Source organism: Cucurbita moschata, unplaced genomic scaffold (genome assembly GCF_002738365.1).
Source record: "Cucurbita moschata cultivar Rifu unplaced genomic scaffold, Cmos_1.0 Cmo_Scf00034, whole genome shotgun sequence".
NCBI classification, from domain to species: domain Eukaryota; kingdom Viridiplantae; phylum Streptophyta; class Magnoliopsida; order Cucurbitales; family Cucurbitaceae; genus Cucurbita; species Cucurbita moschata.
In genome coordinates, this window is record NW_019268550.1 from 1,370,026 (window position 1) to 1,394,614 (window position 24,589).

Consider the following 24,589-nt stretch of genomic DNA (forward strand, 5'->3'; position numbering starts at 1 on the left):
TCTCTGTTCTCGGGCGCCGCGAGCGACGTGTCGGCGATCTATTCGACAAAACAACTTCCAAACATCTTTTTGCTATTTCCACTTCTCATGGATTTGGTGCGTACGAGGAAACCACAGATCCACGCGGAGAATAGCGCGTGGAGTAAACGCGCCACGTAATGTTGACACCTACGCCGAATCACAGACTCGGGATTCTGTGTCGGAGGTCAGGGAGTCTCGGATTGATTTGCCGAAGCAAAATGTCAGCTGGAGAACGCGAGTACAAAACATTTTATGTACTCGCAGCGGTTAGCTCGAATCCACAAAACTTAAAAAACAAAACCACTAAGCGGTTTTGAGCTGCATACTGGTCGAATAGAAAAACCGCTTTCAGCTTTATTTATTTTTTTCAAACTTCTTGAAGCATATAATGCAATAAATAGAAAGAAAAAAAAAAAAAAAGAAAGTGTGTGTAGAGAGAGAAAGAGAAGAACTTAACTCTCTCTCTCTCCAAGAAGGCTACAAGAAGAAGCAAATCAGCAATAAAAATCGTGTCTTTTTTGCTGTTGTTCTTGAGGTGTGTATGAATTTTGGGTAATTTTTCATCGTTTTTGGATCTGAAAATTGGGTTTTTTGAGGACCCTTTTGGGCATTTGGGGATGGTTTTGGGTTAGAAATTGAAAAGAAAAGAAAAAAAAAATGGGAAGAGGGAAGATAGTGATAAGAAGAATAGACAATTCAACGAGCAGACAAGTGACGTTTTCTAAGAGAAGAAGTGGGTTACTGAAGAAGGCTCGAGAGCTTTCGATTCTTTGTGATGCTGAGGTTGGATTGATCATTTTTTCAAGCACTGGGAAGCTCTATGACTATTCCAGCTCCAGGTCCGATCCCTTTCTCTCTCTACAATTTCTCTCTCTTTTATTATTTTTCTCTTCATTTTATCATCTGGGTTTCCCTTTTTTTCTTTTTAAAATCCATTATTTGTGTTTTTCTTGTGTAATTTTATGATTTATTAACAAAATTCTGGTATCCAAGATCGTAACTTTGAAGCAGTATAGCTTATAAAAAAAAAAGGCTTGAAATTTATGGTTTTAATTAGAAGAGGATTATCAAAATCTAAAGATTGAATTTTTCTGCACGTAAATTTATTTTTACTTTTTTAATTTTGCATGGGATTATCTTATATGTTGATATTATGAATCCATTTATTTCATTTCTGCTGTAATTTATACTTTTTTTTGTTTTTTTTTTTTAATATTAATGTTCTTTTTTTGGGATTGAAATTTTGTTTTAAGGATTAATGGTTTGAGATTTCACATAATTGTCGTTGGTTGAATGTTTTGTTCGTATTTTTTGATTTGTAAATTGTTGGAAACATGTAATGTGATTTAGATTCTTATTATCTTTGCCTATATTTTTTTTTAGGGTTTGTGTTTGCTTTCTCCTTTTTGTTTTATAATATTTGTTTCTCGAATTCTATATTTTTTTTTCTCGTACTTTATCTCGTGACCCTTTAAATTCTCTGAGTAAGGTTTAATGAAACAATTTTTTTATAAATTTTTCTTATAAAATTCTCTATTTATGTATTATTTCATTGCCTATTTTACAAAAATTTATAAGGAGCTGAATTTTGGCAATGAAATATACATTTTTGAAGCACGTTCTACATCAAATTTAAATATGCATACACGTTTTTCGTTCATAATGATTAGAATCATCTTTTCTTAGTATTTGTGTTTTTCAGTAAGTTTTAAAAAAATATAAATAAAAAAATGGAGATTAAGTAGTAAAAAGGAAAATAAAATAAAAAATAGTTCGAAAATAAGTATTTACCAATTAAAGAAAAATCAATATGAAAGCTTATTTGTGTTCTTTGATAGTTTTTTTTTTTTCATTTATATTTAAAATTATAAAACTAATTGATAGTTTTCTTTTACATACAAGTACTGTGCTTTTGTAATTAAATATATTTTATATATTTATAAAAATAAATTTAGAGTTTTTATATCAATATTTACTTTGAGAAATGAAAGTAATTAAACTATGACATAGTAAGATGTTAAGTTGAATTGATATTAGGGTTGAAAATTTTGTGCTGAAAATTAAGAATTATTATTATTATTTTTTTTCATTTTAACTAAGATTTAAGACTTAAATAATTACACTTTCACTTAATATGTTATTCTCTTAGCTTCAAACATATATATTTTTCACCTTTAATAATAAATAGATAATTTTGAATAAATAAAAATTACAATCATTGAGCCTTCCCTCAAATAGTCATCTATTCATCTAGCGATAATTCCTAGAAGACTTGCAACTTCTTTGTTTGATATTTAAGATTCTATCGACATGGCTCAGAGAAGATAAGAGCATGACGATACTTAATAGAACACGACTTTCATAATAGTATGATATTGTCTACTTTGAGTATAAACTTTCATAACTGTGTTTTTTATTTTTCTAAAAAGTCTCAAACTAATGGAGATAGTGCTTGTGATCTTATGTGAAACTTCAACAATTCTCAACAAATTTAGACTGAAAATTCAATCTACAAGTTCAAGACAATTATTACATAATTGAAATATATATCATGCTTGTAAGTCTACTGACTTAACCATGTTCAAGAATTATGTTCAAGGATTAAGCTAATATTTTAACCCTAATTGTATATGTCATTCCCTATAATAATATTCAGATGTTCAAATGTTTGAACTTAGACATGCATGAAAGCTTAAATCAAAGTTTCACACAAATTATTCATTGTGGCCAACAATGTATACATAGTAGATTAAGATCTACACGCTCTCTAGTAACTATCATGTATAAATTTGAAATATCTCTCTTAAGATTTTAAGTGTGAAATTGTCAACCACTTGGCAGCCGCCCCAGGCGGTCGTTTGTCATCGTAAAGTAGTCCCCGCGAAGCTTTCAGGAGGAAGAGTAGTCTTGTGTGTAAGAATAGCACTTCTGGTCGAATCTGCCCGACCGAAGAACAAAACCTTAGCCCCAAATGGCAAAAAAGAGTGAGCCAAAAAGAAAAACATTGACCATACTCACTGATCCTCAACCATAGAATTACCAGAAGTTTGGTAGAAACAAGACAACGCCTTTGAAGCAAAAAGGGCAAAGCCACAGTTGGTTGTTTAAGTCCTTCACATCACATCTGTGCATAGAACAACCAGAGTATGTTAGGGTAGCATTTTTTTTATAATGTTAAAACATAACTCATGAGAAATTTCTTCCTTAAGATCCCCCATAAAAATATGCTATAGATATGAGTCATGGCCCTTCTTTAACAGCGCCACAACGTCGTTTGTATTCTCGTAAATCATCTTATTTGAGGAACTATCATATGGAACAAGGTATTCTGTAACTATATGTTTGGAAGAAAATTAGAGGATCATCTCAACTCCACTGCAGTTTCTAGTTCTACATTTCATATTGGATAAAGACATATCAAATGATGCTCCCCCTAAATAAGGTTATGGACAAGAGTCAAAGCAAAGCCATGTGATAAGAAAGTTGGTTCAACGCAAGTACATTAAAAACATGGTTTTAGAAACTGAAAGGTTTGCATGAGGGAGGAAACAGTAGAAGATAAAATTAAAATGAAAGATAATGATGAGTATTACTAGGATACAAGATGGAGGATAAATGTTTTCGAGAAGAAAAGTCATGAAATATGGAAAGAAATGTTTGTAGAGTGAAATAAATCACGGTCTTTCTATATCCATGCGTGTTTGAGTCAACGTACATGCACCTCGACTACTCTTATTAGATAAGAGATTGACCCTATGACCCTATTTCATTTAGATGCCAAGAAAATTTGTAAGATATAAAATTCTAGGTAGTTAGCAGGCTGTTTATTATAGGCCAACCCATGATGGATGTGAAAGAAACCACAACTAAGAGAGAGAATAGAAAAGAAACAAGAAAATAGAGTAACCAAAATAGTCTTTAGCATATTCCGTTTATATCTATTGTTGCTGAATTTTCTCTCTTTCGTTTCTAAATACAAATGACAGATTGAAACGATGTTTGTACCTATATATAATTGCAACATAGAACTTGTACTAGATATTTCCTTGACCTATCAGCCATGAAAACACAAGGCACCGTTCCTATGTTCTGAGACAACACCGTGAACTATCACAGCCCTCTAGCAACAAAACAGATCAGAACCCTTCCCACAAACTACTGCCTAAAGTGGGACTAAGTTGGGAAAACTCCAACAATCCATGTTCATAATATAATGTCTTTGTCAGGAGTTCCATGATTTGTGAAAGTGCACGAGCAGGTATCATTGCTTTTTAGGTAGAATTTGAGTTATTCTTTCTAATCTAAAATCTTATGTGAAGATATGAAGAGTTTGGATGAATGTCAATGAAAACACGCAAATTCAGTGGATTTATACAACTCTCTTATCTTTTTCTCGGTAAATAGGTATTTGTTTCTTTCTGCTCCATTGGTAAATAGGTATTTGTCTCTTATCTTTCATTCGGTAAATAAATAGGCTGAGATTACCTATGGTCTCACAGCTAGATTTTCTCCTCCTCTTTCTCTACTCTCTCCTTATTATCAAGTAAAGACTCCTTATGAAGCTTTGCTCCCTTTTGGGTCAGAAAGGGGTAGAGGACCAAAATAAACCAATAACTCTATGTCAAGCAATAAGCAGACTATTATTGGTAACTCACGTATTGATGTTTATGATGTTTCATGGAATGGCATGGCACTCAAAAATTCCAGATTTGCTTTCAAGAGTGTGATTATGTACTGAATAATCTAATAGTTTCTATCTAATCAGCATAAGGTCAATTACTGATCGCTACAACAAGATGAAAGAGGAGCAAAATCAGTTGATGAACCCTGTTTCAGAACTCCAGGTAATCTTTCTTCGTTCATCTGCAATGGCAATTTCCTCGTTAACATGAACATCTGCATGTTTGCTGTACTTTGAATGAAGCACAAATTTTGAATAGAGTTTCCAACCAATACATTGAGACAACTATGTTCCTCAAAGATGATATTTTTCCAAGGTGAAATTCGATGGCTTGGATCATAAGATGGTACTCCATAGGTTATGCCTCAGTGAGAAGCAAAATAACGACGATGGGGATGATAAAGTGAGAAAAAAGGCCAAAGACATTAAGAAAATAACTTCTGTGACAGACTCTCGATCCCTGCTGCAACATAATTAGAGAACTTGTTTGTGTTGTGATCTTCAAAACGTTTATGAAAATTGGATCCATATGAATTAACGATATGCTTCCTTAGGCAATTACACAAGGAGATAAGAAGGGGGGCAGTAAGGAGAGTAAGGAGATATCGAGTGGGGGAAGTAGTAAGAAGGAAGAGATAAAGGGCAGGACCCATGTAACCATCTGAGAAGCGTTTAAGTTGTTTGAAAAGAAAAAACGTGAAGTGTTTTAGTAGTTGAGGGCAGTGGAGAAAGGGGAAAGAGTTAGAAGGTTATTCTTTTGGGAGTAAGAGGAGCTCTAGATTTCTCCTAAATTGTACTTCACTATTGCTCAGAAATGAACCTTCTTTTAATCTTATGGAAGTTGTATGAGAGAAGTGAGTTTGTCGAAGAATGATGGAAAATAAAAAGATGGAGAATCAAAATAACGCTGTGGTTGAAAGTTTTCCAAAGTTGAGGAAATTTTCCTTGGTTTAGGGAGGTTTATTATTTCGACTTTATTAACGGAACCTCTACTATGTCCTTGGCCCTAATTAATGTATTTTGTGAAAATAAGCTATGGACTTGAACGACCTTTTGTGACTTCTCCTTTTGGCTTCCAAACCTTCTCAGGCATCAATGGTGTTGAGATTTTAATTTTTTGAATATCCACGAGTGTGTGTTAGTTTGCACATTAGTCGCCAAAACAGCTTACATATGATATTAAACAGCTTGTAGGTTATAGTGGTAAGTGACCATTATAGCTTAAGCTCATTTCCTCTAAGTTGATTACTATTTATAATATTCCTTATTGACCACTAGATCAACCAGAGGTGGTTGAGAATATGTATAAAAGATTAAATATATCATAACCCATCGACTTAAGTTTTACAGTTCAATGGTAATTCAACAGTCTTAGAGGACGAAGTCCAATGTACTTTGCAACATTGTTTCCTCTCTAATTGATATCAACCTATTCTAAGCTTTTGGAGTTTAGTGTTAGTAATGATTTAATGGACAGATATGTTTTCCTTTTTCCTCACTTGCCCTTGTTCTTGATGGTTAGCAGTTAGGACTACTTGTAAACTATACCTAGTGTTCCTGTTTATTATGTGATCCCTGTGTCTTGGGTGGGTTGGTCTGGCCTTTCTTTTCATTTTTTTAAGTCTACACAATCCCCAAGGCTCAAATCTAGAGACATCAACGGTTTTTCCTTCTTTATACTTTCACTTATAAAAGAAGGAAACAATGTGGCATAATAAAACCCCTATGATGTAAACTTATCAACCTTGGAAGCACCAAGAAATCTCAAAACAAAATACTTCCAATAATAATGTGTAGGAGCACATTGAGATTAAAGGTACCACTGCAAGAGTTATTTAAAATCATGGATGTAGACTATAGCCCAGAATAGGACTGACAGAAAAAATAAATCCATTTACCCCAAAATCAGTAAGTACAGCACATAAATAATAGTTTCTTATGCCTTTACAATGTTTTTATTACTTGGTTGAAATATATCCCTTTTGATTCAAAATGAAGTAAAGTCATGCATTCCAAATAAATTAGTTAAAATCATTCGAATGGTTCAACATACCTATGCCACAAGTAATACTGTAATGCTGACCATCTGTTCTACAATTGTTAGTTTTGGAAAAGAGAGGCAGCTGGTTTGAAGCAACAGCTGCATTACATGCAAGAATGTCACAGGTACTCCAACTCTTGCTGTGCTCTATATGTTATACAAGGGAAAAAAAATCAGCCAAAGATGTTTAAGGAGAGTAAATATTAATATATGTTCAACAATTGCTACATTTAAGTCCTCAGTGCTATATCTCATCAGAAAGTTGCTGAGGAATCCCAATCTCCAATTGTAGATTCAAATGACAAATATAAACGATGCCTGAGTAGAAATTAGTAAAAGTCCTTGAAAATGAATTTCTGTAAGAAGATCATGTTCCACCGAACAAAAGTAATTAAAAAAATTAGGTGTTATATTAACTTATTTTGCAAAATGAAAATCAATGAAACTTTGACTAGAGGTCCTAAATTTTATCATTCTGAAAACAGAAATTAACAATATTGACATGCTTTTTAAAGACAATATTCCAACGCAAAAAAATTCTCAAATAAATACTATTAATGACATTTCAGCCTAGACACTTGCTATTATATCAAAGTGGGCAAAACCCAAGTGATCCTCTATTTCACAGGTCATTCACAGAAAACCAATGTTCTTAACAATCCAGTGCCGAAATATTATACGATGAATGAGAAAAATGGCAATGTTAATTTAGGAGCTAAAAAGATCCCTACCAAAAAGTTATGAGATAAAAAGATAGGTGTTTCTTTCTACTACAAAGGCTAAAATCCTTACAATCCAAAGAATCAAATAAATGATTGACAACATGCACATAGGCATCAATAATTGCATATGTTCTGACCCCTTGGTCGAGAGCATATGCCTTAAAAAGTTGAACTATGCGTAAGTTGACTAAAATTTTAGAACTTTATATTCAGAGGGTAAGAGTAACAATAGAATTTTTAGAGAAAGGGAGAAAACTTGGGAAGAAGTTTGGTTAGTAGGTTTCATACCTCTCTACGAGCCCAGTTAGTTAATATTGTTGTAATTACCTTCTACAATTATTTTACTTGAGTGGAGCCCCTTATTATTTTTGTTTGTCTCCCTATGGAGGTTGATTTTTTTTATAAAAAAAAATTCCCCCATACTATTTCATTTTTGCTCAATGAAAGAATGATTTCTCAGCATATACTAGCCTATCAGTATCATAGGGCTCTAAATCCACTTTCAATTGTCAGTGCTAGAATAACTTTGTGGTAAGTGATAATTTCATAACATATTTTAAGCATGAGTGGTAGGCATCACACAATCCTTAGTTCTGTACAATTTAAACTGATCATTTGATTATCATGATAAAAGGTGGATGGAGTACTTAAAATTTTACCAACACCATAAGTTGCCATCCATGCTCTATACCATAATTAAGACATGCTAACGACTGGGATAAATTAAAACAATTCAAGTCTGAATCTGTAGGGAATGGTAAAATAATTCAACATTGTACGCAAATGTGCAAAGGAATTCCTAACATATCCACGCTTCTATATTTGCAGACAATTAATGGGTGAAGAACTATCTGGCCTGAGTGTCAAAGATCTACAAAATCTGGAAAGCCAGTTGGAGATGAGTTTGAAAGGTGTCCGTGTGAAAAAGGTATAAACTATGAAGAGAGCTCAATAAAACATACACTGTATACGGATGTTTATGTGTTTTTGTATTTGTCTTGCAGGAAAAGATTTTAAGCGAGGAAATTACTCAACTAAGACAGAAGGTTCCCCCCACTGTAAACATCCATGTATCTCATTATGCCAAGAAGTGCTGTAACAACAGCTAAATTGCAATAATTATCTTGCAGGGGAATCAAATGCATCAAGAAAATCTGGAACTCTACAAGAAATTAGATATGATTCGTAAGGAAAATGCAGAACTGCAAATGAAGGTAGAGATACATATGTTGAAATGCTACTTTTTCTTTTTTAATTGTAAAAAACGGAACTTTAATTGAGAAAAATGAAAGGGCATAAAATACAAACCCACAAAAAAAGAAGCCCAATCACTAACTAAAGAAACAAATAACAATCCAAAGAGGATTCATAGGCCAGGTAATAGATGCTCAAATGGACTCGTTATACCTAACAAACACCAAAACCTCCTCTGAAGATCTCTCGACATCCCTAAAAACTCTGTTACTTATTTCAATCCAAATCCCCCTCAACAAGGCAAAGAAACAAGACAGCCACAAAAATCTTCCTTTATCCTAAAACAGGGGATTCAAGAGCCCTCCACAATCGTGGGGCTGCGCTCTCTACCACGAGCCAAACATAGGCCAGATGTTATTGAAATGCTTCATTGTCAACTTTTTCACAAGCCTTTCTTAGTTATAAGAATTATAAGAATTCAGAAGTTATTCTTACAGCTTATTTTTAACCGATCAGGATAATTTTTGGGTTTCTTCCATGCACCATTCTTTCTTGTTTTCCCTTTTCTTTGCTTATATATATATATATATATACACTTTTGGGTGGGGAGTGGGTTATGGGTGGGAGAGGGAGAGGGAGAGGGAGAGGCGGATTGCTGACACTGGAAAGGGACTTATTTTCCTGTTAAATAAGCTTGACTGTGCGTTTTTTAAGTATCAGGTCTATGGACCAATGGAAGTGGATAAAACGAGCAGTAGCACAGTTCATCAATTCACTTTCGCCAATAGATACGCTATGCCTGCTCCCGTCCATCTACAGCTAAGACAGCCACAACCACAAAACAACGAAACATCAGTACCAGGGATAAAGCTGGGGTATGTTCTAGCAAACTGTGTCATGACATGAATTAAATTGCATATCACTTTCATCTGAATTTCAACCTATACTACACAACTTTTACTCCCAGGCCACACTGAAATAGATTTATTGAAACTTGTAACAGATTACAACTGCAATAACAGCATTTGAATCATGGATGATTTGTCCATGGTCATTTCACCAACTTGTCATAAAGTACGCTCATGTTCAACATCAAGGTGTCTCCTGCTTCAGTCACTAGTGCATTAACATCACCAGATCCATCACATTTGGTATGCAATTTTCTTCAAACACTATATATGTGATAAACTTAGCAGCCAGACCAGCTACCTATGTAAGTTTACCCATAATGACAATGCATCATATGTGCCATGCGTTGTTCTACCTGTTCTTATAGTTTGTTGTGTTAATTAATTAGACCAGACTCTGAAGTTGTGATGCCAATTAGCTGAATATAAATTAATGTTTATCCAATTTTATATAAGGTGGTACTAAGCTGGTTGGCAGTTGAATGCATAAGAGATGCCTATAGTGTGGGCTTCTTTTTGAGTTGCTAAAATCAACCGTATGAAATAATCCTTTATCCTAAAAAAGTGAGCTGTTTTGGGGGGTTAAAATAACCGTTCACATCCTTTGCTGATACTTCACTTGCGTGTATTCTCAAACTTGACTAAAATGATCAATGAAGGAGATCAACAATGTAAAGCCGCTGTTAGACCACAGAATTTTAAACCAACAAAGGAATTTAAAGCTGAAGCTCTCTCAATTCACTTTTATAATCACCAATCCTCAACTTGAGTTGTTAGCTTATGATTATTTTGTCTAAATATTTAAGCACTCCGCAATATCTGCCCTGTCATACCCAACTTCAAGTAATATTACGTAGAAATGTCAATCTATGACTAATCACTCAATTGATTTTTCTATTTAAGATATTTAAGCTTCAAATATGGCTAGAATGGTTGATTAAGAATCTAAAAAAACTATGTCAGAAACTAGAAAGTGTTGGTGGAGTAACCATTTTGCAATTTTCAAAAGAAAGAGACATTCATTCATTTCATCTTTTGGATATATTACATGCTTTTCCCCAATTATATTCCGCTTCAGGGTATTTTTACTTGTTAAGGCAGGTGTTAGGTTTGCTACCTCCTTTCAATAGCCCAGAAGTTGGTTTTTGTAGACAAAGAAATCTTATTCGTTCAGCTCCATGGTAATGTTAACCCTCCTAGAGACCTTAACCCTCCATTGTAGAAAAAGAAATCTTAACCCTCCTAAAGACCTTCCAGGGAGGAGATGGCATCATTTCATCTTACTCAAACCAGGATGCAACTTGACTTTGTAACCCTATATGTTCGCATTATACATATATATCTTTGTGCATGTACGGTTGAGAAACAAGGATATTTCAGCTAAATGGATATGGTGATCCCATCAGTTGCAACCAAGTATTGTCCACACCCTTTTGAATAGACCGTTGGCACTTTTAGAAACCTATGGAAAAAAAAAGTTCGGTTGAACTTCATTTTCTTTCCCAGTTTGCTTAGAGTATGGTGGAAGATGGGAGGAATACTCACTTTTAGGATGATGAGTGATGGGGGATTGATCCCTTTGCTCCTTATACCCCTATTTCCCTGTTCAAATCAATTGCCCTCTTCTCACTCTGACAATCAAGCCACGATGGTTATTCTGACACTGTTTTCTTTGGTGGGTAACTTTCGCTTTAGCCTTGGCAAGATGGATGTTTGCCTTTAAAGTCTATGTCTACCCAAAGGCTTCACTGCAATTCTTTCTTTCGACGTTTGGTTAGAGGTCATCGAGTGGTTTTGTTTATTCCTCTATATGGAAGGTAAAAATTCCCAGAAGACTTAGTTTATCGTGTGGCTAGCTATGCATGGAAGTGTTACCACCTTGGATCGAACCTCGGTCAAAGAGTCTATTTTGGCCCGACAGCTTTGTTGTATTATTTGTAGGAGGGCGGCAAAGAACCTCAATCACATCTTCCGGAGATTTGGAATAGTTTTTGTAAGGTGTTCAATTCTTGCTTTGCCACTATCAGGGTTGTAGCGAGACAATCAAGGAGCTTCTTCTCATTCGCCATTTGATGAGAAATGATTGTTCTTGTGGCAGGTCCGGGTGTATGCTATTTGAGGGAGCAAGAGCAATAATAGAATCTTAGAGAGTGGGAGAGGTCTTCAAGTGATGTTTGGTCCCTTGTTAAATTCTATGATTCTATTTGGGCTTCAATGACAAGGCAATTTTTGTAATTAGACTCTTTGTCCTGTGTTGCCAGATTAAGACTTTTTTTGTACGTTCGATATTCTTTCATTTGTTCTCATGAAAGTTCAGTTATTCATAAATTTAATAAAGAAATACGTGCAAAAGTATAATCATATGTACGATATAATCAGTATAAAGTAGAAATCAAGCTAGAGATGCAAAGGTAAGTGGATTAAAAGAACGCATACAATACCATCCTGATTGTAAAGCTGTAAACTGGTTTGATATAAATATACAGCACAGAAACAAGAACTTCCGCTTCTGACAGATTAAATATAGGGAAGTAAATATGTATGATATACAATAGAGCAGAAATTATAAATCTACACGCCCCATAGCACAATTGATCAAGGTATACATAACAAGAGGAATCACCAGTACTAACATGAGAGATAAATAATTTTAACCCACAAGTAAATAAGAAAAACGTGAAAGGAAGACAAAACAAAAACCAGCAAAGTAAATAGCAGTGGAGTATGCATGTAACGCTCAGTACTAGCATGCCTGATCGATAACACGCATAAGCACCATGAATTTAATATCAAGAAAATCTCACTTACAAATCATTCAGCCATAAACATACCCACAATCATGCTTGACATAAACCAAGTTTACGAGCAAATATGAGATATAAAAGCAAGAAAATAATTATTAAATTTCAGAAATAACAAAGTATCAAACACATTAGATGGTTCGATATAAACTATGAGCTACTCTTCATAAATATACTCAACCCCTTACCTTATGAAGAGAGGTACCCTGCCTAAAACTTGAAGTGTTACTAGATTAAGTTCTGAAACTAGCATGCCATTGCTGGCTCTTTAAAGGCATTACACTTTCCCATACAAGCACAAGAACGAACAGAACATCAATAGTCATTAATATTTGCCCTTTATTGTATGTGCTATAACTGCACTAGACGGATATCACTAACTCACAGATTTGAAAAATAAAACAAAGGCAGAATCAATCTGTGAAACGAAATAATAAAATCATTAAATGTACTAAGAATAAAACCATTACATTATTAATGACAAAAATCAATGAATTATCAAGAAATAAAGAAATAGGACTTCTCAGACCTTATTAAGAGTTGAAGTTGCAAATCAAGAGAAAATAAAAATCAATGATTAAAAGCACTAAAGTCCTTAGTCACAAAAACTCAAAGGGAGGCCCAAACACCCCTCCCCAAGCTCTCCACTACTCTAAGGGACTCTTATTTCCCTTCAGATTAATGTTCCAAAAGAGTTAAAAAACGAAAAGGAAGTGTTTGCCAAAGAGCTGCCCCTATCCCGGAAGGAGGGTGCAACAACACCTCCTCCAAACCTACTCTGCTATTTTCCTTCCAAATGCCTAAAAAAGGTTCAAATCACGTCTACAAACTGATCTCCAGAAAATATGCTCCAAATTCTTCAAGGCACTCTTACAAATAAGCAGTATTGAGGTCCCCCAAAGGAAAAGAAGACAATAATTGCATAGAGTCAATGGTGTTAATCCTCCCTTGAGTGGCCTGCCAGACTAATAATCTAACCTTTCAAAGCAATGAGAACAGAAGGTGGTGGTGGGGGCGGGGGTATAGAAGAACCCCACGAAAAAGATGGAATGGAGCAATAGGAGAACTCTCGATACAAATTAATGGTTCAGAATTGAAGATCCCCAGCCCTCAGGAACATGAAAAAAACAAAAACAAAAAAAATAATAATAACACTAACCACGGAAATATATACAAAGACTCCTAATCAGACAAAGAACACCCAAACCAAAAATGTACAATGGTACAAGAGGAAACTCCGAAAAAGAGAAGGATAGAATCCACATAGGCAAATTTTAAGAAGGATGAATTCAAAAGACAAGGACATAAGCATAAGTCTTTCACCACCACAATTCCTCCTAGAAATGAATCATTGAGACATTCCTACGGGAGAACCTCTACAAAATGCTATAGAGAGTCATGTGCCAAGAGATGATAGATTTCCACAGGTTGCTACGAGTGCCTTTGACCTTAAAATTTGTAAACCACTTATAAAAATGTGGATCCTTTCCCACAAAGCTTTGGTAATGAAATAATATTTTGTAAGAGTCCCTTCATTGGTCATTATTGTCGTTGTTAGCCAATCATTCTTTTTCCTTTCCCCATTTATTCTCTCCCGCCTTGCTCAACAGCTTGGTCTACAATCCTAGTCCCTTCGCTGGTTGTTTCCCTCGACATTCGACAATTTCAACCAATTTGTGTCATTGGTCGTCTTTTTGTTTTGCCTTTCATCAGTTTGTTTCATAAGCTATCATTATGTTGGTTGCCCTAATGTTCTGGGTTTTCTTCATCCATCATCTAGTTTGTTTTGCATTCTCAATGGATCGTAGTAGTTGTTGTATTAATAAGAGTCATTATTATATTTGGTTTGAGAATGAGTTCTTTTGAATCAAAGACATGGATTAAGTCAATTATTCCTTATTCTCTCTCACTTCATTGGTTTGAGAAACCCATGGTTGAAATTATGCTTCACCCCAAGACTGTATTTTTCCAAATAAGATTGAAATGAGCTTGGTACTACCAAAATATAGAAACGTTGGTTTTCTTCAGGAGAATTGATTGATTGTATTGTTGGCTAGCATCCGGTGGAAGGAAGGTAATTAGTATTTCTTGTGGTTTCTTAAAGCATGGTTGTGGACATTGTGAATTCATTCGACCTTCCTCCTCTATTAGTTGCAAATTTGTATTGTTCAAAGCCCTCCATCCAAATCTTCTTTCTAGGTAAGAAAAGATATAGAAGCTAATTTAAACTGAAATTCCTTGCTGGTGGTTTTTCGATTAAAGTTGCATGTGATTGGAAAGATATTTATAAGGCAAAGTCACTTTGAAACCATTTTTGCAATTAATCCTTTTATGGATGATAAAGCTTTACTTCAATTGAAAGATACAAAACAATCGAACAAAACATCGAGACTACAAAAAGACGCCCCCAAAAGGAGTCAAGCAGTTAAATACCAATTAACTCAAAAGTTTAAGCTGATAGGTAACTTAATATTATATCAGTACTCTAAATACTCACCACACTTATGAGCTTGAAAATTTGTCGAAAGCCTAACAAGCTGAATTCAATATTAATTGGGGGAGGAAATGACTATACACTCAAACTCAAGTTCACCGCATTGATACTATGTTAGATCCCCAATTAACCCAAAAACTTAAGTTGATAGGTTATGGTAAACTTAATATTATATCAACACTCAAATACAAACTAAACTAGGTCCTTAGACACAAGCGCCCAAAGCAAAGCTTTAAACCTAGCTTAAGACAAACCTCCACCCGAATTCTCTCCATGTACCATGATAAAAATAGAACAATAGGTTGGATGGCGAAAGAATCAGTGTAGATCAGGACCACTTTTGGATTACAAGTTAATGAGTTTCAAGAATTAGGGTAAAATATTTATATACATTCCTATATACTTAGGTGCTATTGAATTCTTATATGCCATCGATGATTTTTTATTATGATTTTATTCTAGGGTTCTGAAAGATTAAAATTAGAAAAATATTGAACAGCTAGACAAAATTCAGATCAACAATTGTGGATTGCAGAATACACTTGATGGATCCATAGAGATTCTATTGTGAAGGGTTCTACATATTTTACCTCCACATGGTTTTTTAAGTGTTGACTTCTATTATCCTATTATCCGCAACATGAATTCAGATAGTGACATCAACCAACTTCTCCAATAGCTCTAAATCTTTTAAATATAGATCTGACCTATGCATATGAATACTATATCCATTTCCCAAATCACAACTGGTCCTGGAAGGTAATATGATTATATATAATTAAAACAGTGATATTAACAAATAAGAAATATAAGAAGGAAAATTGATCGCACTCAAACATGATATGTATATAAACCATTAATCATATAAGCAGAAATATTTGATATCGACCAAAAAATAACAAGAATAGTTGTATAAGTTACCAACGTCCATATCTGTCATAAAAAATCCTTGTTAGATAGACATAAAACTTGGTACGGGGCATCTAAGGCACAAGTAGGCTACCCAGAATGTGAGGTTCCTGCCGTTGCAGGGTCCAAGAATATCGGTTAACAATATAAAAGATAACTAATGGTTTTCCTACAGTGCAAGACTGAACAAGAATATTAAATTATACAAGATGAGGACACAAATCCTACAGGTATAAAATGGAGACATATTTCCAGATCATACGGTCTCCTTTCGTACCATTAAACTAATAGTTTCATCCATTGGCTTCCAAATATCATGAATCTTCTATAACCTTATACCAAGTTCTACCAAAAAAAGTGTCTTCAAAACATCAAAGATCAAGAAAAAAAACAATAACACTACACATGACAACTCCTTGCATTAGGTGCTAGGTATCTTGGCAACCAGTTCAAAAGTCACCAAAAACACGCAAAAAATTCAAGTAAATGAATATTGCAAGAGTACCTTTACTTCACACCCATTATCGAGGTGGCCAACCAACAACAGCCAGAGCTTTCGTCAAAGTTTCAAACGATAATGAGCAAGTATTCCAGATATTGATTTCTCGATTAAATTTCTGGAAACGACTTAAATGTAAGAAAATAGAATGGATGCAATGTAGCTGGTGCTGCATTCTGTGAGAAAATCAGTCAACTAATCATGCAATTGCAGTATATAAAAGCACGTAAGCTAGCACGTTATACACAGCGCATCTATATTATAAACAAAACAAAAATAAACTCTCAAACGGTTCGTCTGAGAATCGTCCGACGCCATTACCCAAGCCATGCATCCGTTGGATACGAGAAACTCAACTCCCGAAAAGAAAACAATATACAACTATCGAGAATCAATATCATCTACTACGAAAGGCAGCTGCACCACCACGTAAGAACACGTAACACCGTACCAATCTAAGCAAATCGAAAATGAGAAGATAACTGAGGGAAAACGTTATTACAAGCTGGAAGCACAAACCTCGCATGAATAAAGTAAATGATCCAGCCTCCAAATCAAGAAACCGCCATTGATGATTCCGAACAAGCAGCAACAACTCAAAGCTTAGATAGCGATGAAGAATTCCGAAGAGAGATAGCATCGTATACAGAACGCGATCGATTTTCCATGGGACTTTCAGCTCTCTTTTTCCCGCGGATTGAGAGAAGAATCAAAAGCTCACTGCAACGAGGAGAGAGAAGAAAATATCTCGGCCAATTTCGAGCAACGAAATAAATAATGTCCTAATTCTAATTCTCTACAACCGAACCCACGAAAGAACCGTTCATCAGTACACCTGGCGATATTTTCAGACGTTGATTTGAAACTAAAAATGACTGATTTGACCCGAATGGTGGACTCGGAATAACTGTGGCGTACGGAAGTTACAGGAACTGATTTTGCGGGGCCCACAATTCAAATGTAGGACACGTGGAACCGACAGATCGGACAAAAGGGAACCAACTTGACAAGTTGCTGGAAATTTTGGCATATGCTTCAATAATATTTATTATTTATTATTTTTATATTACATGTGGGAATTTTATATATTTTTTTTTACTTTATTCCTTATCTTTTTAAATGTGATTAAATATATATTTTGTCATAACGCATTTAGCCTATTTCACTCAACATAATACAAATAATGATAATAAATATAAAGTGCATTTACTTTGATCATCAAAAAAATTGATAAAATTATCGACTAAATTTAAATTTTATTGAAAATATTCAGATTTATTAAAAAATAAATATACTAATTTTAATAGTTATTGAAAATTAACAAAAGAGACTAAAATAAAATTAATTATAAAATAAATAATAAAAATATAATTTTTTTTATTATAATATTGAAAAGTACAGACTAAAATGGTATAAATTACTGGACGAAATTATATATATATATATATTTATCTAACTGGGCAGCTGTCAACCAGCACGCCCTTGGCTGTAGGACAAGTAGCCAAATCACAGTGCTCGCCTGCAGTGCCCCACCAATCCACACTCCTCTCTTCCATGCCAACTGAGAAGTACAACAACACAGCCATGAAAGCCATGCCGCCATCCAAGGCAGCTGAAAGAATGTAATTGTATCTCTGCCACCACTGCTTCCGATATCGAAACACGACGAAGTTGAACACGGTTCCTATCAGAACCCAGGAATTGTAGTTCACCGCTGTCGCCGGGGGCATATACGCAGTCGCTCCGAGCAACACCGGGAGATTGATTAGAGGAATCCAAGTTTTTTTTGGGAAGGCTCTGTGGAGTAGCCATACTAGAATTGGCCCTATTGCACCACCAAGGAAGAACCAGTTCATGGTACCGTAGAAGCCGTGTGATCCGAATATCCGCTTTGGCCCGATCAGTCCCCATATGACCGATGCGTCGAAGAAGACACGATCGCTCGGACACGTCCATGGACTGTTGGGAGGAAGGAGTTCCACTACGCATATATTTGTTATGGAGGTTAGTAACCACCATGCCACACAAAGGTTGATGGTTCCAGCTAGTATTGTACCTATGAACTACATTACTCATTCAAAACAGAACAAGTCAGCAAGTCTACTAAAAGGCTTGTCATTTTTTTACTGTATGTGGGGAGGCGAGCTCGAACCCGAGACCCATAAACATTATAGATGTTTTAACCACTAAGTTTGTAACAGCCTAAGCCCACTAGTAGATATTGTCCTCTTTGGACTTTCTCCTCAAGGTTTTAAAACGCATCTACTAAAGAGAGGTTTCCACACCCTTACAAGAAATGCTTCGTTCTCCTCTCCAACCGATGTGGGATCTCAAAATCCATCCTCCTTGGGGCCCCACGTCATCGTTGGCACACCGCCCGGTGTCTGGCTCTAATACCATTTGTAATAGCTAAAGTCTACCACTAGCAGATATTGTTCTCTTTGGACTTTCCCCTCAAGGTTTCAAAACGCATCTATTAGGGAGAGGTTTCCACACCCTTACAAGGAATGCTTCGTTCTCCTCTCCAACCAATGTGGGATCTCACAATCCACCCCTTTAAGGGTCTCGCATCCTTGCGGGCACAACGCCCCGTGTTTGGCTCTGATACCATTTGTAACCGTCCAAGTTCACTACTAGCAGATATTATTCTTTTCGAGCTTCCCCTCAAGGCTTTAAAACACATCTACTAGGAAGAGGTTTCCACACTTATAAAGAATGTTTCGTACTCCTCTCCAACCTACGTGGGATCTCACAAAGTTATGTTAGGTAAGGGAAATTAACAACAAAGACCGTAACAAAGTATCGAGTTAGAAGATCAAAATAGGATATTCAAAAGCACGAGAACCAAAACAAAATCAGTCTAACATCTTCAAACGAGTTGAACGAACCTGGACGAGGAACATTGATTTTGGAGGAATCTTCATATAATGTCCAAGCTTGAAGTCACTGAGGAAGGAGACAGCTTGAGCCATGCTCATGTAGCCATAGGTTTTAAAGCATACATTAGCAATTGGTCTTCCTGGATATATAAGTCCAATGACATACTCTGTAATGATGTTCAGTCCTGGTGTCTGTTTTTTATCCAAAGACATTTGAAAATGTAGAAAAGATGAGCTATCAAATACACATTGTGGAAACATTCATTTTTTGGATAAAGCTTTTACATAAAACCGTAAACTAAAAACGGTAGGCATTATCGTCAACCCGAGCTATAACGCCCCAGATCCACCGCTAGCAGATATTGTCCTCTTTGGGCTTTTCCTTTCGGGCTTCCCCTCAAGGCTTTAAAACACGTCTGCTAGGGGAAGGTTTCCACACCCTTATAAATGGTGGTTTGTTCTCCTCCCCAACCAACGTGGGACATCACAATCCACCCCCTTTCAGGGCCCAACGTCCTCGCTGGCACTCTTTCCTTCCTTCAATCGATGTGGGACTGCCCCCAAATCCACCCCCTTTGGGGCCCAGCGTCTTTACTGGCACACCTCCTCGTGTCTACCACTCTTCGGGAACAGCGAGAAGGCTGACACATCGTCCAGTGTCTGGCTCTGATACCATTTGTAACACCTTAAATCCGCCGCTAGCAGATATTGTCCTCTTTGGGCTTTCCCTTTCGGGCTTCCCCTCAAGGCTTTAAAACGCGTCTGCTCGGGAAAGATTTCCACACCTTATAAATAGTGGTTTATTCTCCTCTCCAACCAATGTGGGACATCACACGAGCATAGCTATAGGAATAATATTAAGGGCATATTAATAATTAGCTAGGGGCGTTGTTGTGGTATCTGGTTAATCACATAATCATAGCTTATAGTTCAACTGGTTAAGGTATATACTACCGAACAAGAGGTCAGAGGTTCTTCCACCTTCCTCTGCCCCGACTGTCATTCAACTCGAAAAAAACGATAGGCATTATCAAAATACACTTGTTTTTCAAAGAGCTCGTGTCGTTGCATAATCCGATGGCAATTGAGGTAATTCAAGGGGGAACAAATGAAAAGTGGCTTTTTCCAAACTAACCTGGTTTGTAGTGGCAGTAATAATACTGATGGGAAGAGTGAAGAGAAAGGCCATAACAGCAGCAAAGATAAGCCCCCACCATGGAAGTTGAACTTCATGTTTCAAAAATATGCAAAGTATTAGAGAAACCAACACTGTCGAAACAAGCAACAAGTAAAACCACCAGGAAGGTATGTCTTCATATCTCTTCATCAGCTTGGTATGGATATCTTCTTTGCCTTTGTACGAGGCGCGGTACCGTTCGTAGATCTCCCTATCCATCGTTAAAAAACATCGTTAAGCACCTAGTTAGCGTTTCTCGTTTCATTTGCACAAGAAAATATTCCACAGCCTAAGCCCACCTCTAGCAGATATTGTCCTCTCTAGGGTTTCCCTTTCGAGCTCCCCTTCAAGATTTTAAAACGCATCTACTAGAGAGAGGTTTTCACACCCTTATAAGAAATGCTTCGTTCCCCTCTCTAACTAATGTGGGATCTCACAATTCACCCCCCTTGGAGCCCAACATCTTTGTTGGCACACCGTCCAGATTGTTTATGATACCATTGTAATGGTCCACGTCCATCGCTAGTAGATATTATCCTCTTTGGTCCGTTACATATCGCCGTCAGCCTCACGGTTTTCAAACGCGTCTACTAGGGAGAGGTTTCCATACCCTTATAAGGAATGCTTCGTTCCCCTCTCTAACTGATGTGGGATCTCACAATCCACCCCCCTTGAGGGTCCAACATCTTTGTTGGCACACCGTCCCATCTGTCTCTGATACCATTATAATGGTCTATGTCCACTGATAGTAGATATTATTTTCTTTAGTCCGTTACATATCGTCGTCAGCCTCACAGTTTTAAAACGCGTCTACTAGTGAGAGGTTTCCACACCCTAATAAGGAATGCTTCGTTCCCCTCTCTAACCAATGTGGGATCTTACAATCCACCCCCTTTGAGGGCCCAACGTCCAGTGTCTGTCTCTGATACCATTGTAATGGCCCACACCCACCACTAGCAGATATTGTCCTCCTTGGTCCGTTACATATCGCTGTTAGCCTCATGGTTATAAAGCGCGTCTACTAGGGAGAAGTTTCAACACCTTTATAAGGAATGCTTCGTTTTCATCTCCATCTCCAACTGATGTGTGATCTCCTCCCCTATCTCAAAAACCCTCTAAAAAGTTTGAAAAGGGGAACAAACCAAAATACCTAATTTTCGCTTTCATTTCACTATGTCGTTTTGAGCATAACAGGTCAACCGTTAACTCATTCTTTAACTCTCAGTTCGTAAGACAAATCTCAATTTAAGTAATAGATTCTAGAAGCTAAACCGTCTAATCAAGTTCGATTATTGAAGATCCATACCTTCCATAGAAGAAACCAACATGAGTGAGAGTAGCAGCCACAGTGGCAAACCCAAAGCCATAAGTGAGAGCAAAAAACATGCTCAAATGAATCTGTCCATGCTCCTCGTACTTAGCCAAATCAAGCTCAAACTTGTCATTAACAATGGCAGTGATGTTATAAAGCTGACCTTGAGCAGTGAACAATTTAGAGGAAAAGATGGGGAAAGTGGAAGCACTGTAGAGGTTAAAGCCCCAATATGCAATGGGGACAGCAATGTAGATGATCAAAGCGTAGCCCACAAAGACATTCACAATGGAGAAGAAAGGGCTAATGAGAGGGCTGTACAAGAAGGAGGAGACAGCCGACCAGTCAAGGGTGAAGGCCCCAAGGCCAAGGCCTTTCATGCCTGACCCAAGCTGTTGAGCTGTCACTGAGCGGGGGAAGGCCCAACACACCCAAGAGATGCTTGTCAGGGTGGGGAACAGGTAGCCTGGGATTACATACCATGAGAAGCTACAAATTAGTGCTATTAGGAAGAATTTTCCTCTTGACATCCGACAGTCTTCCTTTTCATGCAAAGCCCTGTAGTCGGGATAGAAACCGAGAAAAACGTTACTCAAAAATCAACAACTCAACGATCAACTTTTGAAATGATAATAATGATAAGCGTCTTATCCACTTAATTATCTTAGAATCGAAGACCGAAATAAGGATCTTCATTGATCCATGCTCAAACAGATCGAGTAAATGTAATTTTTCTCTATTTTCATTAAAAATATCGTTTATTAAACAAAATTAGTTAATATCGGTGATGTACTGAGAACGCGGATTTCTATCCGAATTAGGTAAGGGTAAGCTAGGAGCAGCTTTGAAAAGTGAGGCTTATTTCCAAATTCACCGAGGAACTACGGGACCTTCTCGAACATAGGATAGGTACCCCACATTATTCCCGGACTACATGCATACACCCATAAGTAACTTGGTGTTTTTTTTTTTTTTTTTTTTTTTTTNCGGGACCTTCTCGAACATAGGATAGGTACCCCACATTATTCCCGGACTACATGCATACACCCATAAGTAACTTGGTGTTTTTTTTTTTTTTTTTTTTGTTCTATGTATAACTTCTAAATTATTTAAGAGTAGGACACGTGTTCTATTTTATTATTATTATTATTATTTAAAAGGCTAATTACTTGGTAAAGAGTGGACTCACCGGAAGAGGGAGACTTGAACGAGCGTACTGGGCCACCACATGTGGGCCGGCTCGACAACGTATTTTCGCAAAAGCCCAGCCCAACCATAACCCAACACCTGCAATTCGGGTCAACCCGTGACCCGACCCGTAATCCTGAATATAAGTCTTCGTTGACTCTTTGGATAAATAATTTTGCATCCACCCAATAAATAAGGCTTTTTTTAAAAATAGCCCTCACGAGCCCCAAGATGTTGACATAAATAACCTTATAAAATGAACTTAAAAAAATATGAAAAAAACCTTATACTAAAAATAAAATTAAAAAAAAAACCTATACTAAAAATAAAATATAAAAAAAAAAACCTTATACTAAAATTATTAAGTTTTTCTTAATATAAAATAACAAACCATACCCTCAAAATTCCAAAATAAATTATATATTATATAAAAAAACTTTAGAGGTAATGTTATCATCCTAATCTCTAAATTAATTTAAATATTTGAATAATTAATTATGTGTTCACTTATTTTTATTTAAAATTAGCTCAAAATCATTTAAATCAAATTATTATTCTAAAAAATATCATGGTAGCAACAAAAAAAATTATTATGTAATTTCTTTAAAATAAGTAAATAAAATGGAGGAAAATGAAGAAGAAAAAGTGTTCCTATTTATTTAATTATTGTATTTATCCCTTATTTTAAATCTCATAATTAGTCTTTTAAAGATTTAAAACCTTTTTCCAAAAAACCAATTTACAAAAATGCCCTTCCAACCACCGTCACCATCATTATCCCCACTACACAATGAGCAAAGCAAGAGGCCCACCTTTTCTTTTTTATTTTTTCTTAAATTAATAAAATAAAATTAAATTAAATTGTCATTTTGGTTGACTCCTTACATTTCTAGTGTGAAACGGTCTTAATTTCACTAATTTTAAAATTATTCTATATAATTTTTTTTAAAAAAATAATATTAAAACGAGTCTTTCAAAATAGGGCTAAAATGGTATTTTACCTGAGTAGTGACGATGAGAAGCCAAGCCGCGAGAAACGAGATGTTGCGGCGGTAAAACGCCTTGATAATATTTACAATTCCGACGGCGTAAGCCGAGCCGCCGCCAAAGGCGGTCCCGGCATTTGCGAATATCGATATCAGAACGTGCTCCTTCATGTTGAATGGACCCGGGTTGAGCGAAAATCGTCTCGTCCCGAACCCGGGCAGTCTGAACCGGCCTGCCGGCAGAACCGCCGCCATGAATTGGCCAATCGGAAGAGTGGCGACTTGGATAGTGATCTGAGTGATGATGAGAGGCTCGGTTCGGTAATAGAAAAATTGGTTCAAAAAGGAGAGAAGAGCGCATGAGAGAAGGCCGAGAGTCCACATCCGGAAGGTCCAGACCGGGAGCGTCGGGTCGTCGGAGTTCGTCACCGTCAGCCGGACTTCTTCGATCGGAGAGATCTCGTCGTCCTTGTCTGAGACTGACGGCGGTGGTTGCGGCTCCATTGGTTGCTGCTAGATGAGCGGCGGCTGCCGTATGGATGAAAATGAATGGAGTACTGAGAATTGGCTTTTTTAATGGAAATTCTTCTCGAGGAAAAGGCTTAGCGGCTCAGAAAAGGGCATATTTGAAATTTCCAATACTAAGTGACTGCTAAATTACATTTTTACCCTCGACATTCGTGACTTCGTTTGGTTGGATTTTACGTAAATGGAGGAGAGAATCGTCATTTTCTTTCAACTATTATTGCCAAATTTACTAATTTAGTCCATCAAATT

The 24,589-nt window shown here is 36.3% G+C and overlaps 2 protein-coding genes and 1 long non-coding RNA gene across 11 annotated transcripts; 1 reads left to right on the forward strand and 2 right to left on the reverse strand.

Moving 5' to 3' along the window:
• The first annotated feature begins 462 nt into the window (after nt 1–462).
• On the forward strand, nt 463–10,019 carry LOC111430602 (MADS-box transcription factor ANR1-like). Of its 7 annotated transcripts, XM_023066899.1 has the most exons (8): nt 463–860; nt 4,787–4,865; nt 6,807–6,868; nt 8,294–8,393; nt 8,470–8,523; nt 8,596–8,679; nt 9,374–9,534; nt 9,663–10,019. In XM_023066899.1, exons 1-8 carry the CDS (start codon nt 679–681, stop codon nt 9,676–9,678), a joined length of 738 nt encoding a protein of 245 aa, XP_022922667.1. In that variant the 5' UTR covers nt 463–678; the 3' UTR covers nt 9,679–10,019. The 7 variants fall into 7 exon arrangements, with proteins under 7 accessions (XP_022922667.1, XP_022922663.1, XP_022922664.1 ...); XM_023066895.1 differs by lacking the exon at nt 9,663–10,019 and having other exon boundaries at nt 9,374–9,655; XM_023066896.1 differs by lacking the exon at nt 9,663–10,019 and having other exon boundaries at nt 9,380–9,655.
• On the reverse strand, nt 2,634–16,995 carry LOC111430604. 3 transcript variants are annotated; one of them, XR_002708343.1, is made up of 5 exons: nt 16,790–16,995; nt 16,277–16,388; nt 6,972–7,061; nt 6,756–6,890; nt 2,634–3,145 (listed from the first exon to the last, which is right to left on the reverse strand). It is a non-coding gene; the product is annotated as an uncharacterized LOC111430604 (long non-coding RNA). The 3 variants fall into 3 exon arrangements; XR_002708341.1 differs by lacking the exon at nt 6,972–7,061; XR_002708342.1 differs by lacking the exon at nt 6,972–7,061 and having other exon boundaries at nt 16,277–16,446.
• Nucleotides 16,996–17,711: 716 nt separating this feature from the next.
• LOC111430596 (oligopeptide transporter 4) lies at nt 17,712–24,395 on the reverse strand. Its single transcript, XM_023066886.1, has 6 exons — nt 23,828–24,395; nt 22,828–22,925; nt 21,633–22,196; nt 20,285–20,537; nt 19,159–19,341; nt 17,712–18,333 (listed from the first exon to the last, which is right to left on the reverse strand). The coding sequence occupies exons 1-6, from the start codon at nt 24,314–24,316 to the stop codon at nt 17,719–17,721; spliced, it is 2,202 nt and encodes a 733-aa protein (XP_022922654.1). The 5' UTR covers nt 24,317–24,395; the 3' UTR covers nt 17,712–17,718.
• Nucleotides 24,396–24,589: the final 194 nt, after the last annotated feature.